At 30.6% G+C, this 16,141-nt stretch overlaps 2 protein-coding genes across 2 annotated transcripts; both read left to right on the forward strand.

The window, feature by feature from the left end:
- The first annotated feature begins 1,876 nt into the window (after positions 1–1,876).
- On the forward strand, positions 1,877–3,451 carry FLA21 (FASCICLIN-like arabinogalactan protein 21 precursor). Its single transcript, XM_022906746.2, has one exon. The coding sequence runs from the start codon at positions 1,986–1,988 to the stop codon at positions 3,039–3,041; it is 1,056 nt and encodes a 351-aa protein (XP_022762481.2). The 5' UTR covers positions 1,877–1,985; the 3' UTR covers positions 3,042–3,451.
- An 875-nt stretch (positions 3,452–4,326) lies between these two features.
- LOC111308423 (putative F-box/FBD/LRR-repeat protein At4g03220) lies at positions 4,327–6,708 on the forward strand. Its single transcript, XM_022906747.2, has 3 exons — positions 4,327–5,579; positions 6,054–6,242; positions 6,368–6,708. Exons 1-3 carry the CDS (start codon positions 4,530–4,532, stop codon positions 6,668–6,670), a joined length of 1,542 nt encoding a protein of 513 aa, XP_022762482.2. The 5' UTR covers positions 4,327–4,529; the 3' UTR covers positions 6,671–6,708.
- Positions 6,709–16,141: the final 9,433 nt, after the last annotated feature.

Here is a 16,141-nt window from a genome sequence, read left to right on the forward strand (position 1 = left end):
TATATGTATATATATATATATATAGCATAAACTTGTATATACTTAAATAATGAAATTAGCAAATAAAAGACAAAAATTGTACCACAATGTTAGGTCAAACCCAATTCAATAAAAAGGTACAAAATAGGTGGGTTTGGAACGAGTTAAGATTGAGGATTCATTTGGATAAACAATAAGAGTAGTTCTAGCGAAATTAAAAACAGTAATGGAGGTGAAATTAATTGTTATAGTGATAAGATTAAAATCAATAATAAAAATATGTGTTTGGATACAAACACAATAGTGACGATGAATTAAATTATAATGAGATGAAAGATGACCATTAAAAACATTAGTTTAAAATTTATATGTAATAACAAATTTAAATTACTTAACTTATAAAAATTAATAAATAATAAAAATATTATTATAACATTATATATTGAATTTACAATATTTTTGAAAGGCATATGTAATAAATATTTTAAATTATTTTAAATTTATAAAATTAATAAATTATTAAAAAATGTAAATTATTTTTATGTTAAATAATAGTTTTGCTAGTAAATATTAATAATTAAAAATTTTATCTTATAAAAAAATAAAATCATTTTGAAAACTATTAAATAAAAAATTAAAAATAAACAAAGTTGAAAAAATATAAAACGAAGGAGGATAAAAATGGCAAAAAAGTTGTAATTGAAATTAAAAAAATTTTCACTGGACCAATGAGGCTCCAGTGCGCAACTGAACTCCATCAATCATCACAATGGTACACCGCACTGGTATCACGTAAACACAAAAATTACATGATTCACGTCTTAAATTGCGCCTCACCGTGGCTCCGTTGAAATCCAAATCAAGCATTAATCTTGGATACGGTTTGTTCAAGTTTTTAGGACTGAATCAATTCGAGTTTGGTTCACTGATTTGTACCTGACCCGCCGCAACTCTTTCATTTTTTTCTTTTTGTTTTTCACAACATTCCCCACTCAATCTTTGTAGCCCCGTCTTTCTTTTTTTCTTCTTTCCTTTTTCTTAACCCTAACGTCCATCTCAAACATTCAGACTTTCTTACCTACTCACCATCTTCCTTCTGTTCAACAGTCATTTCCTTACCTTTACACATTTTTTATTAATAAAAAAAATTCAAATATTTTTTAAAAAAAGAAAAAAAAAAATAGCAATGCCATGTGCACAGCTTCCCCAATCTGAAATCTCTATAACTTTAATTGCATGGATATATATTTTTTAGAGTAAGAGTGCTTTTATCCTCAGGATAGATCAAGTCCTTTTGTCTGCCAAACCTGACCTAAGCGTATCTTCTCTTAAACCTGAACATGTCTTGCCTCACCCTAACAGCGGGAGTTCGACCCAACTGAAATATTAATAACCCACATCTTGTCTCGCTCGAAAATTGGTTTTATGATTTTATTTTAATGTAATTTTGATTAAAAACTTTATTTTTAATATAAATTATATTTTAATTATTTTTAAATATATATTATTGAATTAATCTCTTGAATTAGCATCAAATAATAGAGTTTTTAATCTAGTATACATTTATAAGAAATATAAAATTAAATAAAAAATCAAATACATTATTACTGTAAATAAAGGCTCACAAGATACCTTACACTTACCTCAACTCGACTCCCATTTTTTTATTTTTGATCTCGACCTAGCTTATCTCTTCCTTGATTTTGAAATAAAAAAAACCCGTATTGAATTAGGTGAATCGGAGCGTTACAAGTTATTTTATTTTCCCTAAAGCTCAAGCGGTTATGCTTTAGATGATGTGAACATTTTGGGGCTATTTAGGTCTTAAATTGCCCAAGGCCCAAATGCTGAAGCCTGAATCTGGGCCCTTTGGTTTGTCCAAAGTGAAATTCAAGCCAAGCCCAAGAGAAAAGTTTATGTTGTGACTATGTCAGGCGGTGCGATTTATTTATTTCTTCAAGACCTACTCTGTGTCCCTCTCAAAACTCAACTTTCACAGCAGAAAAATGGCCTTTTCTTCAAATTGGTGGCGTGCGCCAGTCTACTTCACCATCTCGGTTTTGTTAGCTTTCCTAGCAATCTCCACAGCGATACATTTACTACCAAAAGATGAACCACTACCGACCAAATCGACCACAGCACCACTCTTTTTAGAAGCCTCTGCCGCTCTAAGAAGAACAGGTAATTTTAACATCATAGCCGCCCTCCTTCAAATCACCCCTGAAATGTTCATTTCCTCTCCACACTCCACAATCTTTGCAATCCCGGACTCTTCCATTGCAAAATCCTCTCACACTTTTTGGCTCTTGAAGCATCTTTTCCAATATCATGCCTCTCCTCTTCAGCTTTCCATGAATGATCTCTTGAAGAAGCACCAAGGTAGTTGCTTCCCTACCATTCTTCATGGAAAGAATGTGGCTATAACGAAGGTTGATGCGAGAGAAAGAGTGGTAGAGATCAATCATGTGTTGGTTTCCCATCCGGATATTTTTCTTGAAGGGCCCTTAACAATTCATGGTGTTCTTGGTCCATTTACCTCTATGGATTCTCTATATGGTGATCGGAGTTGGGATCATATTCAAGCACCGATATGTGATTCTAATCTTAGCTTGGTTTCAGAGGTTACTGATACCAAGAAAATGGTTGAATGGATGCATATTATCCATTGGCTAAGCTCCAAGGGATTCGTTTCGTTTGCAATTGGCCTGAATTCTGTTCTTGATGGGATTCTTGACGATCAAATGAACTTCAATTCTGTTACAGTCTTTGCTCCACCGGAATTTTCGTTTGTAGCATCTCCTTCAGCTTTGCTTGAGAAAATAGTAAGGATTCACATACTACCTCGAAAGTTCACCTTTATGGAACTTGCTTCTTTGCCTGTTAATGCATCACTAAGTACTTTAGTTCCTGATCATGATCTGGTGATATTGGGGGGTGTCAATATTACACAAGAATTGATCATTAACGGAGCTAAGATTGTTGCACCAAATATCTTTCAATCCAAGAAGTTTGTGGTCCATGGAATTTCTCAAGCTTTCGAGTTGGATGAGATTCCTAATTAAAACCTCCAAATAAGTGCAGTTGTATAGTCAAGAGGGTCGAGGCTTGTTAAGTCCATTCTAAGGAGCAGACCTGATTTTCCCATGTTTTTTGAAGCTCCAGATGAATAATCCTTTGATTTCTCTTCAAGAAGTTGTAGTAACGTTGGCTTCCCTGAACTGGAAGAACTGGAACTGCATTATGCAGGTACCGGAGACAAGATTAAAAATCTTTTCACTGAAACATTATCTCCGGAATAGTGTGATAATATTAGTTGGATCAGGATCTCCTCTCTCTCTCTTCAAACTTTGTATTGGTTGGGGCATGAGATTACTCAGAATTGTTCTATAAAGAGCTTCCTAAATTTGCGAACTTGCCACATTTGTTTTTGTTCATGTTCATGTCCTGCGCAAAACAAAAATAGCATTCTTCACCTTGGTTCCGCCATCCCTAAAAGGGAAGCATGTCACTTGGAAAATTGCGTTTGGCAGTGTCAATCAAATCATTAATGTTCTTAATTATTTGGAAATTGGCCAAGTAAATCCTAAATTACAATCGCTTATGTGCTTAGGCATTTTTAAGATCGTGCAATCTCTGACAATGTCAATCAAATCATCTAGTTTGGTTTCATAAAAAAAATCCAGTTTGGTTAATTATAAAATCAAGATAATATTTATATTTAATATACTAACACAGTATAACTACTATTAATTATAAAAGTTTTTAAACTCTATTATCGAGATTATTAATAAATTAATAAAATAAAAAATGACATGATAATAGAGTAAAATTTTCATTGATAGTGCATGAAATAATAATTTTAATATTAATAATGAAAACTGTTTTCATTTAGTATATGTGTGTAATTTATAAAAAGTGTATAGTCAATAGGTAATTTACTTTATAATATAAGATTTCATTTTCATGGACTATAATATGATTTTATTGTGATAGATTAGGTGCTCCCTAATCGTGTTTTATTGGGTTAACAATTGAGCAAGAGGTTTTTCTGGCCAACAATTAAACAAGAGTAAGGTTGGATATCATATAGTACAAAGTTAATGCATATATGTATACTATTTTTAGGATATAAATGAAATCCTGGCCAAATTCCAAAGGAATTTTGGATATAATATGCGAGGTTCTTTGCCCAAGTTATCGTTATGATGAACAATATACGTTTTCAAACAATGAATTTGGCTCACAATTTATTTTATTATTAAATCTTTCATATTTAAGAAAGTTTATTAATCTAATTTGGATGATAGTATAGTTTACAACATACTGCAACACTAACATATGGCAAAATAAATTTCTGTATATTTTTATTTATTTATTTGATTTGAGATTTCAAACAAACTCAAACGCACTTCTCGTTATCACCTTACTTCATTCTTTTGAAAAATTCAAACCTTAATTACCTCACCATTTCTCAACATATAGATTTCACTGAAAAAAATAATATTTGGCAAACGAGAAAGAAAAGAAAAAAAGAAAATACCAATGTTTCAATGAAAACAAGATCTGCAAAGCGAAAGAAGTTTTGGTTTGAAGGCGAAAATGGGATTGACAGGATCACTGATCTCCCTGACGTTGTTCTCCATCACATTCTTTTCCATCTTCCTATCAAAACCATAGCACAAACCAGTGTCTTATCAAAAAGATGGAGATCTTTGTGGTCATCCTTCCCTGACCTTGACTTCACCTCCATTAACCCAATTGGATCAGTTCCTTCAACAAACATCAAGCCTAGTAATGAGAAAAGATCATCCCCCGATTCTTCCTCTGCTAAAAGAATGGACTTCATTAGCCAGGTATTAGCTCTCCGCAACAAGCATTCCGATATAAGGATCCTTCGTTTCCGTGCTTCTTTGAGTTTTTCACGTCTAAATGGCTTGATCCGTCGTGCCGTAAGGCAGAATGTGCAGGAATTAGATGTTGAGGTGGCCACGGATGATTATTTTAATTTCCCCCGAAGTGTTATCACAAGTGAATCTTTGCGGGTCTTCAAGTTGAGATCTCGTTATCCTGGTTTCAGGTTGCCTCCTCCACCGGTTATGAAAGGTGGTTTCCGCTCGCTCCACACTTTATCTCTCTCTCTTGTCATTTTATACAGCCAACCCTCTCTTTCAGATTTGTTTACGGATTCGTCATTTCCTCGGCTCAAGAAATTGAATCTCGATGCTTGCTTCGGGTTGAAACATCTAAAGGTTAGTTGCATGGTCCTCGAAGATTTGACCCTAGAAAATTGTTTCCAGTTACATGCCTTGGAAGTTTCCGGGGCAAAATTAAAGAGATTGCAAGTTGCAAGCTGTTTTGATGCTTATTTTGACAAGAGTTGGGTGAAGATTAATGCTCCAAGCCTCAGAATTATGGTTTGGGAATATAATGCCATCACCGAAACTAGCTCGTTAGAGAATTTGATTTCGGTGCATGAGGCCTCCATTGGTTTCTTTGTACTTCATGAAGATAAAAGTGTAACAAAGCTTCAGAGTGTATCTAATCTTTTGTCAGGACTCTCTCGGGTCCATTGCCTAACACTTGAAACCCAATGCGTTGAGGTACATTTTCTTCTTTATTATTGGATGGTGACTATCCATGCATGGTAATTAATAAAGTGTAGTTTTTCTTAGAAGTTGATTTATTCCCCTATATGCATGAAACTTATATTTAATTATACTTTTTTTGAAGTGTTTGGAGAAAGGATTTAGTTTCACTAATTTTTTGGATATTGTCAAACATTTTCTACTAAGAAGATCATGATGTTCACAAATCTTCCTCTCAACTGTTCACCATTGAACTCATGCATCTAAAACGATTTTTTTTTTTTTTGCAACAATGATTAGGTTGCATCATATTTACTTAAAGGAAATCCAATGCAAGAACCCCTCTAAAAAGATTTGTGAAACATTTTTTTCGGAGCAATTAAACTTGCATTAATTACATTTACCTAAAGCCATTCATGAATAGTCAAAATTTGTCCATAACTGCCTTCCTCTGGATGTAAACCTTACCTGTAGTTGTCAATATAGCAGATGTTGTCAAGCAAGAATAATTATATTGCAAATGTAATGCAATATCCATTCAACAATCTCAAATCTCTGGAGATTCAAACTGGCTTCAACAAACATAACTTCCCTGGATTAGCTTATCTATTCAAGAGCTCTCCCATATTACACACTCTAATTCTCAAGATTGTAAATGATTACAAGATTGAAAGAAGAGTAAGTGCCACAAAATTTTCATTTCTTTTTTCGTTTATATTATATATAAGCTTCCTAGTTGAAGTTCAATTTGATTCACCTGGTCATTTTCGCCTTTTTGTTTTTTGGTTTTCACTAATTTTCAGAAATGGAACAAGGACTTGTGGGACATGCCTACCTCAGAGGAAGAACAATTTTGGGAATCTCAAACCCAGTCTTTGAAATCCTTCCTAAACCACCTTAGTGTTCTAAAAATCCACGGATTCTTCGAATATGAGAACGAAGTTAGTCTAGCAAAGTTTTTGTTGAAGCATGGAAAGGCATTGCAAGAAGTGACTCTTTTCTCAGGAAATTGCAACTGCGGAGATTCCCTACGAAGACAAAAGATTAGATCTCAGATGATGGGGTTTTCCCGCGCCTCTTCTAATGCTAAGATTGCATTTCTCTAGAGTCTCTAGACTTAAGATCTGTCCGGATGGTACGGCTAATTAAGGCTGTTAGTGAGTCGCATTCCAGTGATTATAACTGTTTTAATCAATTCTATGGGAAACAGATGTTTGATGTAGATTTGCAGCATCAACGAGGATTGGAAACTTCATAGTGACTTCTGATAGCTGTCAGCCAAAATTTTCCAAGAAAATGGGTTTCTTCAGCACTTGTTGCATGAGACATTTGGTATTTCCGTATTAGTAATTAGCAAATTTCTCAGCTTCGTTGATTGCTAATATATCACGGTTTTATGCAGACAGAAGAAAGAAAAGGCTGAAAATCAGATTCCTGATTGATTGCCATGGCACTGAATGATTGATGTCCGATATTAATTAGTCAGTGAAATTGTTGATCACTCAAGACACTTACTATTAGACGGTGAAGTAGAGCCAACCTAGTTCTATAATTAGTTTAGCCATTGGCTGTTCAACTTTCGTGATATTTGCAAGACTTGTAATGCTATTGCACTAGAAAGCAGCTTTTCTAACTACAACGGTGGTCAAGAATTTAATTTACAAGGCCACCTGCACAAAACAACAATGGTTAATTTAACAGTTCTAATTCGGAAGGGGACATGTGGGGCATTGCCATCCAAGTAATGTGGTTATAACTTTTAAGTCCTTGCGTGCATCTGCAGGAAGCTGTTTTTCATATTCCAGTGCTAATAACTCGATCGAGAACTGTCCCGTCTCATATTCAACATCAAAATTTTTGGGTCTCATTATTGGTATTGAATAAGAATATATTACTGACATGTAAATTAGATGTTTATACAGAAAAAAAAAAGGGTTACGTAATTGGGCTTAATTTGTTGAAAATACCAGTCTAAGTTATGATATGATGGTTTTCTAAGGGTCACCCAGTATTGGAAAGTCAATTTGTGAAAAAAAAAAAAAAAACATTTGAAAAGAAACTATTATATATATATATATATATATGTAAGTCTAACGTAGTAACTTGGTTCTCAAATAATATCTATTTAAAATTATTAAAAATACTTAGTGTGTATTTGAATGAACAATGTGATTCATATGATACAATAACTGATGCAGTACACCCTTTTTAACATGACTAGTGCAGCGGTGAGGATTAAATCACTATAAGAAATCTGACATATAGTGACGTCCAATTAAGCGTCGATAAAATCTTAAAATTCATCAGTATAGCACTATAAACTCTCTATATTGACAGTTAAAATGTGCATTTTATTGAATTTTTAATTGTTAATATATCCCTTATCGATATAGACCTATACTGACAATTTTTAAGGTATCGAAATAACTTGCAGAGATATACCTATGGTTCAAGACCGTCAATAAATGTATATATGTTAATATAGCATCTGTTGTGTATTACATCATTATACTTTTTACCGACGATTAATACCCGTTAGTATAAACTTGTATATTTTAATTTTTCTTATCTATACTGACGGTTAATGATTGTTAGTATAAACTTGTAATTTTTTTACCTATATTGATGTTTAAAGCCCGTCAGTATAGATTTTTATATTTTAATTTTCTCACCTATACCGACGGCTAATGCCCGTTAGTATAAACTTATATGTTTTAATTTTTCTAACCTATACTGACAGTTAATGCCTGTCAATATAGACTTATAATTTTTTTTACCTATATCACCACTCAACATTCGTTAGTATAAACTTGTATTTTTTAATTTTTTTACTTATACCGACGGTTAGAGATTGTCAATATAGAATTGTATGCTTTAATTTTCTTACCTTTACCTATTGTTAGAGATTCTCAGTATAGACTTATATGTTTTAATTTTTTTATTATATTTTACTAACTGTTAGTATTGCCTGAAATATTCCAACAATCAAGTATATCAGTATAAATGTTAAGACGTTGGTAAATTTTTTTTAAATTATATTCTTAATTATTAATATTAATTAATTTATAATCATAATATGATATCTTTTCATATAAACAAAAAAAAATAAAATAAAAGATATTTAATAACATTAAAACTACAAGTAAATTATCTATAATCCACAACTTAGTATAAATGAAAAACTAAAGTCATTACTATGTCTAATAAAACAAATATCAATAAAACAGACATAGATAAATAGTTACACTACCTCACCCTAAAAAACACAATCATAAGTTTGCACCACCAGACACCTAAAGACCTTTTGATCACCTTAAAACTTCAACAAAACTCTGAACAAAATAATTTTAAAAAACTTGTAAATGAACAAACAATTGCAAAAAAACCTCAATAAGAAAAAACATACATGCAACTATTACAAACCCTTTCCAAAACCAAAATATTTTAATTTATACAAAATATCACAAGTCTTGAAAAAATCAACAAGTATAGCTACATCATATAACTAACAAGCTCAATGAACCCAACTCATTAATAGTATTCAATATACCAATCAAGCATAAAAAAACACAATAGTTTTATTTCAACAAAGTGCATAACATCCAAAATAAAACCAAATCCTCATACGAACATAATGCTCTGAGTAAATAAACAACTTCCTAAAATAAATGATCCCATCATAAATTTCTACAAAGAAGCATCTATATAGCATAAAAAATTTCAATTAGAATTCTTGTACATTATTTTATATATACAGAGGTAAGAATATAATCATCTATTCATATATCAGTAGAAATAATTTTATAAATATCTTATTCATTCATATATACAAAAGGTAATCATCCATTTATATACCAACAAAAATAATTTTATAAATATCATATTCATTAGTGTAATGCATGAATGAATAAGAAATAACCTAATTTGCATGTGTAATCTCCTCATTCTTTTAATTTAATTCCAAACAATAACTTAATGAAACTAACCTCAGATTATTTTAGTCAACAGAACTATCATTAAACAAATATTTTCACTATAATATTCAAGTCTACAACTACAATGCGTGCTTATATCATAAGGAAGCCTTTTCAAAGGAACAAAAAAAAAAAAAAAGGCAAGAAAGTCTTCTCAAGGGAAAAAGAACAGGTTTTAAATCATAATGTGATTTAATGATTATGGAAAATACGATAGATAATGTTTCAATATCACAATTACATGATTCAAAACTTAGATTCAAAATTGATTTTGGCATTCTATTTTAAGAAACAAGTATCAAGTAAAGCATTTTCACATATTTATCATATGATGACGAGTTTACCATTTTCATTTTCATTAGGTTGATGAGCTGAATTTGGAGAACAATAGTTTTCACATGCGATTTTTAGAGCGCTACTAGCATTAGAAACCTAAAATTAATTCAAAAGAAATTTCAATAAGATTCAAGATTTATGAGCAAGATGACAATTTACATACATATAAACTAAAATAAATGTTATATACACCTTTTTATTTACCATGTGAGTAACAGTACCCAAGATATTCATATTCTCATTAGAAAATTATCTTTTAAGTACTGATAAGATAGTATTTAAAATTTCTTTCAAGTTTTTAATTTCAACCTTTAACTCTTGTACCTTTTTCTTATGCTGAACCAATTTAGAATATGAAGGACCATATTGTTTAAATGATGTAGATACTATACCCATGCAACGAACATGCCCTTTTCTCTCTAATCCTTTAACTTTTGAATAAACATCATCTTTTCAAAAAACCCCTTCAGAATTCTGAGCACTAGTTTCACTCAAACCTTATTTCATGAGTTCATAAAATTGTAAACAAATATTTTAATATAAAGAAACTAAACATAAGTAAAAGCAAGTAATAACTAAATTAAATACCACAATTTCAACTGCCTTGTCATTCACAACACTTCCACTTTATGTGTATAAGAAAGAATATACACCTCAACACGTGATGATGGAATTCCATTAGCTTTTTATTTCTATAAAGGTACAATATTAATTATTGTAATGACAAAATCGCACATATAAAAAGTAAACTTCATATTTATTTAACTGAATATGAATAAGAAAAATTGATATATGTACCAAGATTTCAATGATCCTCGAGATTGATTTTGTTCTTATGCAATGAGGCTCATCTAATTTTGAGCAGTTTGTTTTGTTCGTCTTACTTTGTTCCTTTAAACAAATGAATAAGAAAAGATATATTATAATAACCTTGTAATTATTATCATAGTGTTAAAATAAAGTAAATAGTATATTTTGTAAACATTTACCTTCGTTTTATTAGTCAACCAATGTGTAACAAGAAACAAGAATTGACTTTTATCTACTCGAGAATCATCAACCTTTGCAGCCATTTCCCCTGATGTCTTGTGTTCATTATAAAATTTAAACTTCAATTCATTCTTCCATTGCCTCCACTTAGCACCCATGTTTCCTAGTGCCCAAGATTTAATTTTTTGAAATATTTCTTCATCAACAAGCTTATCATAATCAAATTTGTAAAATTTAAACTTTAACTGCAATTTGACAAAGGTAATTGGAAAGAAAATGTCAATATATATTATATGAATTGCTACTATTAACTTGAAACTAAAAGATTATTGTCATGGCATTAGCTAGTAACTAAAATGTTATCATATTGATACCTTTAATGTTTTTCACATATCTTCCTTCTTATCATCCAACATTTCATGCCAATTTGTATAATTAATTGGTGCAAAGCTAGTCATTTTCACCATGCTACCAACGAATCAAGTTAAAGAGCAAGATTCATTACCGATAGGTATAACATCATCATTGACCTTAACAACAACATGTTCCTTTTCTTCCAAATCCTAAATATCAACTATACATGTAAAACCTTGAGTTTTTTTATGTTGAACATTTCTTACATAGAAAAATTACATGTAAAGAAAGTAATTAAATTCATTAAAAATTGTAATTGTACAACATTATAACACATAAAGAATTGTACTAACAGAATATAGTATTTTTATATCTAAATTATGTTCAACTTGTTCATCTTGATTTTCATTATTTGTAGATTGAGAAATTGGTTCTTGAAATTCTTGTAAAGGCTTATATTGTGAAGCTTTTGGATCTACAGGCATATATTATTCTTCATATTGTGTTTTCAGTTCAGAACTAGAGGCATGATTTGCCCTAATGACATCCATTTGTCTACGTTTTGCCATCTCAAGTATAATAATACACAAAATATACTAAATACAATATAACAAAGAACTTGATAGTGGCAAACCATATGAAGCACTAAGTACAATTTAATATATTACATGATCACAAAAAATTAAGTAATTCAAGCTAGTAACACAAAAACAAAATATTAGTGAACTATGTCTTACGTTGCAAAACCTTAACCACAATTTAAACTATTACATAGAATTAAAAAATGTCCTTTCAATTATGTTTATCTATGGAATCTTCTTCTATTAGCTTATTTTCCATCTTTGGTGTGACCTCCATTCCTTCATCATCAACTTCACTTCTAACCCAATTTGAAGTACCATGTGTGTCATCAAATTCAACATAGATTTCTCCATTCTCTTACTCTTTATATAAAGATGATTCATCACCTATATCAAATACATCTCTAAGTTTTGCATGCTTGACAAGAACTCAACTATCATGTCTTTCATCCTTCACATAAAAAACTTTCCTAGCTTGTGATGCCAAGATAAAAGGATCATGAACTAAATTAGTTCCACTATAAGCTAGATGTGAAAAATTCACAAGAGTAAAACTAAATTTATCCTTCTTGTAACCTCTATTTATGTTAATCCAATCACATTTAAATAACATAACTTTCATTTTACTAGTTTAATTCAACTGAATAATGTCTTTTAAAACCCTATAATAGTTAACTTCTCCCTCAATAGGTTATGCATCTCTTGTACTTGCATAACTCATCATCTTGGTTGTTATAACAATCCCATTGTTTTGAGTTTTCAAGTATCTCTCACGTGCCTTGGTATGAAATCTAAAATCATTAACAATATAACCAGTTTATTTCTTAACAATATCAGTTGGACCACGAACAAGCCATCTAAGTTGATCTGTGATATTTGCATCTCCTTATTGACACAAATTAGCACCTATCCAATTTTATATTTGGTTAAAATAATAATCTAACTATAAAAACTTTAATTTCTTATTCCAAACCATGATGTGCGACTTACATGATCACGAGACTAATTATGAAAAATGTCACTTTGTTACTTTTGTATCTTATATTGTGTAAGTTGAGGAGACCGATTACGCCTCTTAATAAATTGTTTATGTTTTTTGCATGAAATTTTTTTTAAAGACTATATAATGTACTATAAAAGAAAATTATCAAGTATAATATACATGTAGATAAATGATCTTACTTTATAAAAGGATCAACCTTAGTAGAATTAAATAGCACATATTGATATGCTTGAACAAAAGTTATAGCATTAAGTACAATTCATGAGATCCTTTTATGCTTGTTAACATTAAAACCTTTACATTTTAATGTTCTTAACAGTTTTCCTATAGTAGTAAGAATGGATATTTCTTTTTCTATAAAGGGATTTTTATCTTCATTTTGGATGGGTCGATTAAAAATAATTTTCATCCTATCAAAGAATCTTGAACAAAAAGTTATGCATTCATTTGCTAAGTACCCTTTTGCAATTGAACCTTCAAGATAAGCTCTATTGCGAACATATGATTTAAGAGTAAGAAGAAACCTATATAAATGAAAGTCCAATAGAAAAGATCATTAGAAACATCATAGTTGAAATTTAAGTAAAAAAATTTATAACACTTTAAGGTATACCTCTCTATAAGATACATCCATCGATAAATGATTAGACAGGCAATTTTTGCTTTATTTGCCAAATGGATAACTAAGTGTACCATTATTATAAAAAAAGATAGAGGGATAATATTTTTTATTTCATATAAAATTGATGCAGCCCAAGACTTAAGTAATTTAGGCTTATGTTTTTTGAGAACTTTAGAACAAAGTTCTTTAAAAAAGGTACACAAATCAATAAGAACCAAGCACACCTTACCAGGTAAAGACCATCGTATTGCTACAGGAAAAAAACTTTTTCATTAAAAGATGATAATCATAACTTTTGAGCCCCATTAGCTTTTGTTGTTTAAGTTGTACACAACGTGAGATATTTGAAGAGTATTCATCTAAAGTTTTCATTTCCTTGATAGTATTTAAAAAAGAATTTTTTTTCAATTAAGCTCATTTGATATGAAGCTTGAGGCAAGCATTGGGTGTTAGTGCCAGGACGAGTCTTTGGATAAAGAACACTCCTTATACCTATTTCTACAAGGTCAAATCACATTTTGTAGTTATCCTTTGACTTCTTTTCTTGCCCAATCAATGTACCAATAATGTTATCACAAACATTTTTTTCTATATACATCACATCAAAATTGTGATGCAATAGAATATGTTCCCAATAAGGTAATGTGAACCAAATACTCTTTTTCTTCTATGGCCCATCTTCATTACCATTCCATTATTTTAACCATCTCAATACTTCACTCTCGGATGGTGGTGAATGAGCATTTCTAAATTTTTTAGTCTCATCAAATGAGTTTTTATCATTCCGAAACCTATGATTAAGTTGTAACCATTTACGATAACACATGTAATAATACTTTCTACCATGTTGTAACTACTTAGATGCAATATGAAATCCATAACAAGTACATGTATACTTGAAGACACCTATTTTATTTTATTTTTTCTTTTTTTTTCTTTTTTTGGCATCTTTTCTGCCAGCCACCTGATAGCCACCAGTCACCTTCTGACAGCTGCTTATAGCCATCCTAGTAGCCACCCTAACCTAGGCAACCAAATCCCAGAGCTTTTGGGATTTTGATTTTAATTTTGCTCTATAAATAGAGCCATAAAAATCAGAGTAAAAATAACGAAAAAAGGGGAGCCTGCAAAAAAAAAATTCTTTCTGCCAAAAAAAAAAAAAAAAAAAAACACACAAAGTCATTCCCGTAGGGAGGAACCATCAGCGCCAAGCTCCAACAACCAAAAACCAAAAGTCAATTTTGGTGTATAAAAAAAGAGAAGAGAGAAAAGAGATCAAAACTTTAAGCCCAAATCTACGTCGATCGGGGTTGTTTCCGATGAAAAGAACATTGGATCCTAAAAGAGGGCATCAATGAGAGCTTTTTGAAGGATTTTGGCATTTTTCGACCACCGACAACCATTGACAGCGATTGTCAACGATGATCGGCGTGGTGGTCCAAAAGTCGAACGGTGCAAAGCTCTGGGGCTCTCCTTGGGGCTCTGAATTTTTTTTTCTAAAAGGGGTTTGGAATGAACTAAAAAAAAATTTTGGTTTTATATAGAAAGCCAAAGCCCAAAATGACGTTGTCTTGGGACCCCAGGGTCCACGCGTTGACTCACGACCCAACCTGGGGTTCGCGCCAACCGACCCATTGACCCATTCCTTCGATAGCCTTTAACCAGTCTAGTTGAACCGGATTAGACTAAACTAAATCGTAGATCGAATCGTTGAATCATTGATTGGATCGCAGAACCACTCAAATCGCCGAATTGATGTTGACCGGATCGTTGACTGGTCGAATTTATGTAAAAAAATATTTTTAATTTTTTAAAATATTTTTTAAAATATTATTTTTTATTTTAAAATTTTATTATTAATATTTATACATGTTAAAATATTTAATTTGCTAGAATAAATTTTTGTTTTTTTATTTTATAATAATTATTAATAAAAATAAATAATGAAATATATAGTAAAAATTTGTGATAATTTTGTTATTTTTGAAAATAAACTTTATAATAATAATAAAAAATTAATAAAGATGCAAGAAAAGAAAATTTTTATCCGACGATGAGATTCAAGGGTACTTCGAGTAGTGATACCTATGAAATCTCTAGGTGAAAATATCTTTTTTAAATACTACCAATGTATTGGAGTATTTATAAAAAGTTTTCAATACAATAAAATTTTTTTATTAATAAAAAATAAAATTAACTAATAAACTATAAAATAAGGTGATAAAAAAAAAAGAAAAAAGAAATTTTATCCGATGACGGGACTTTAAAGGTATTTCGAGTAGTGATACTTTACGAAATCCCCAGGTGAGAAGTTTTTTTTAAATATTACCAGTATATTAGAATATTTATAGATAATCTTCAATATCATAAAACTTTCTCTTTACTGCAAAGATTTAAATAAAAATAAAAATTAATAAAATTTCTAAAAAGTAAAATAAAATATATGCATCAACATGTTAGCATTTGCATTAAATACACGACATAATTTTTTTATGAAAAATAAATTTAGACCTCCGAAGATGAGGTCTAAGGTATTCCGAAGAGTGATGCCTAAGAAATCTCTAGGTCAAAAAAAGTTCTTTTAATGTTACCAACGTCCTGGAATATTTTAAGAATGATTTCAATAAAAAGGTTTTAATTTATTTTTCTCGAATAATATTTGAATAAAAAAATCAATTCCCAATAAATGAAAAAATCAAGAGAATTATTTTTCAAAC

Source organism: Durio zibethinus, chromosome 2 (genome assembly GCF_047325235.1).
Source record: "Durio zibethinus cultivar Kanyao isolate XHJ-2024 chromosome 2, ASM4732523v1, whole genome shotgun sequence".
Taxonomy (NCBI): domain Eukaryota; kingdom Viridiplantae; phylum Streptophyta; class Magnoliopsida; order Malvales; family Malvaceae; genus Durio; species Durio zibethinus.

What these genes read in the sequence shown, in the direction of transcription:
- FLA21 (XM_022906746.2), top strand. Translation starts at nt 1,986, where the DNA reads ATGGCCTTTTCTTCAAATTGGTGGCGTGCGCCAGTCTACTTCACCATC.
- LOC111308423 (XM_022906747.2), top strand. Translation starts at nt 4,530, where the DNA reads ATGAAAACAAGATCTGCAAAGCGAAAGAAGTTTTGGTTTGAAGGCGAA. An exon ending in TTGAAACCCAATGCGTTGAG is followed by an intron (nt 5,580 to 6,053) that starts GTACATTTTCTT and finishes TCAATATAGCAG; the next exon opens with ATGTTGTCAAGCAAGAATAA. An exon ending in ATTACAAGATTGAAAGAAGA is followed by an intron (nt 6,243 to 6,367) that starts GTAAGTGCCACA and finishes ACTAATTTTCAG; the next exon opens with AAATGGAACAAGGACTTGTG.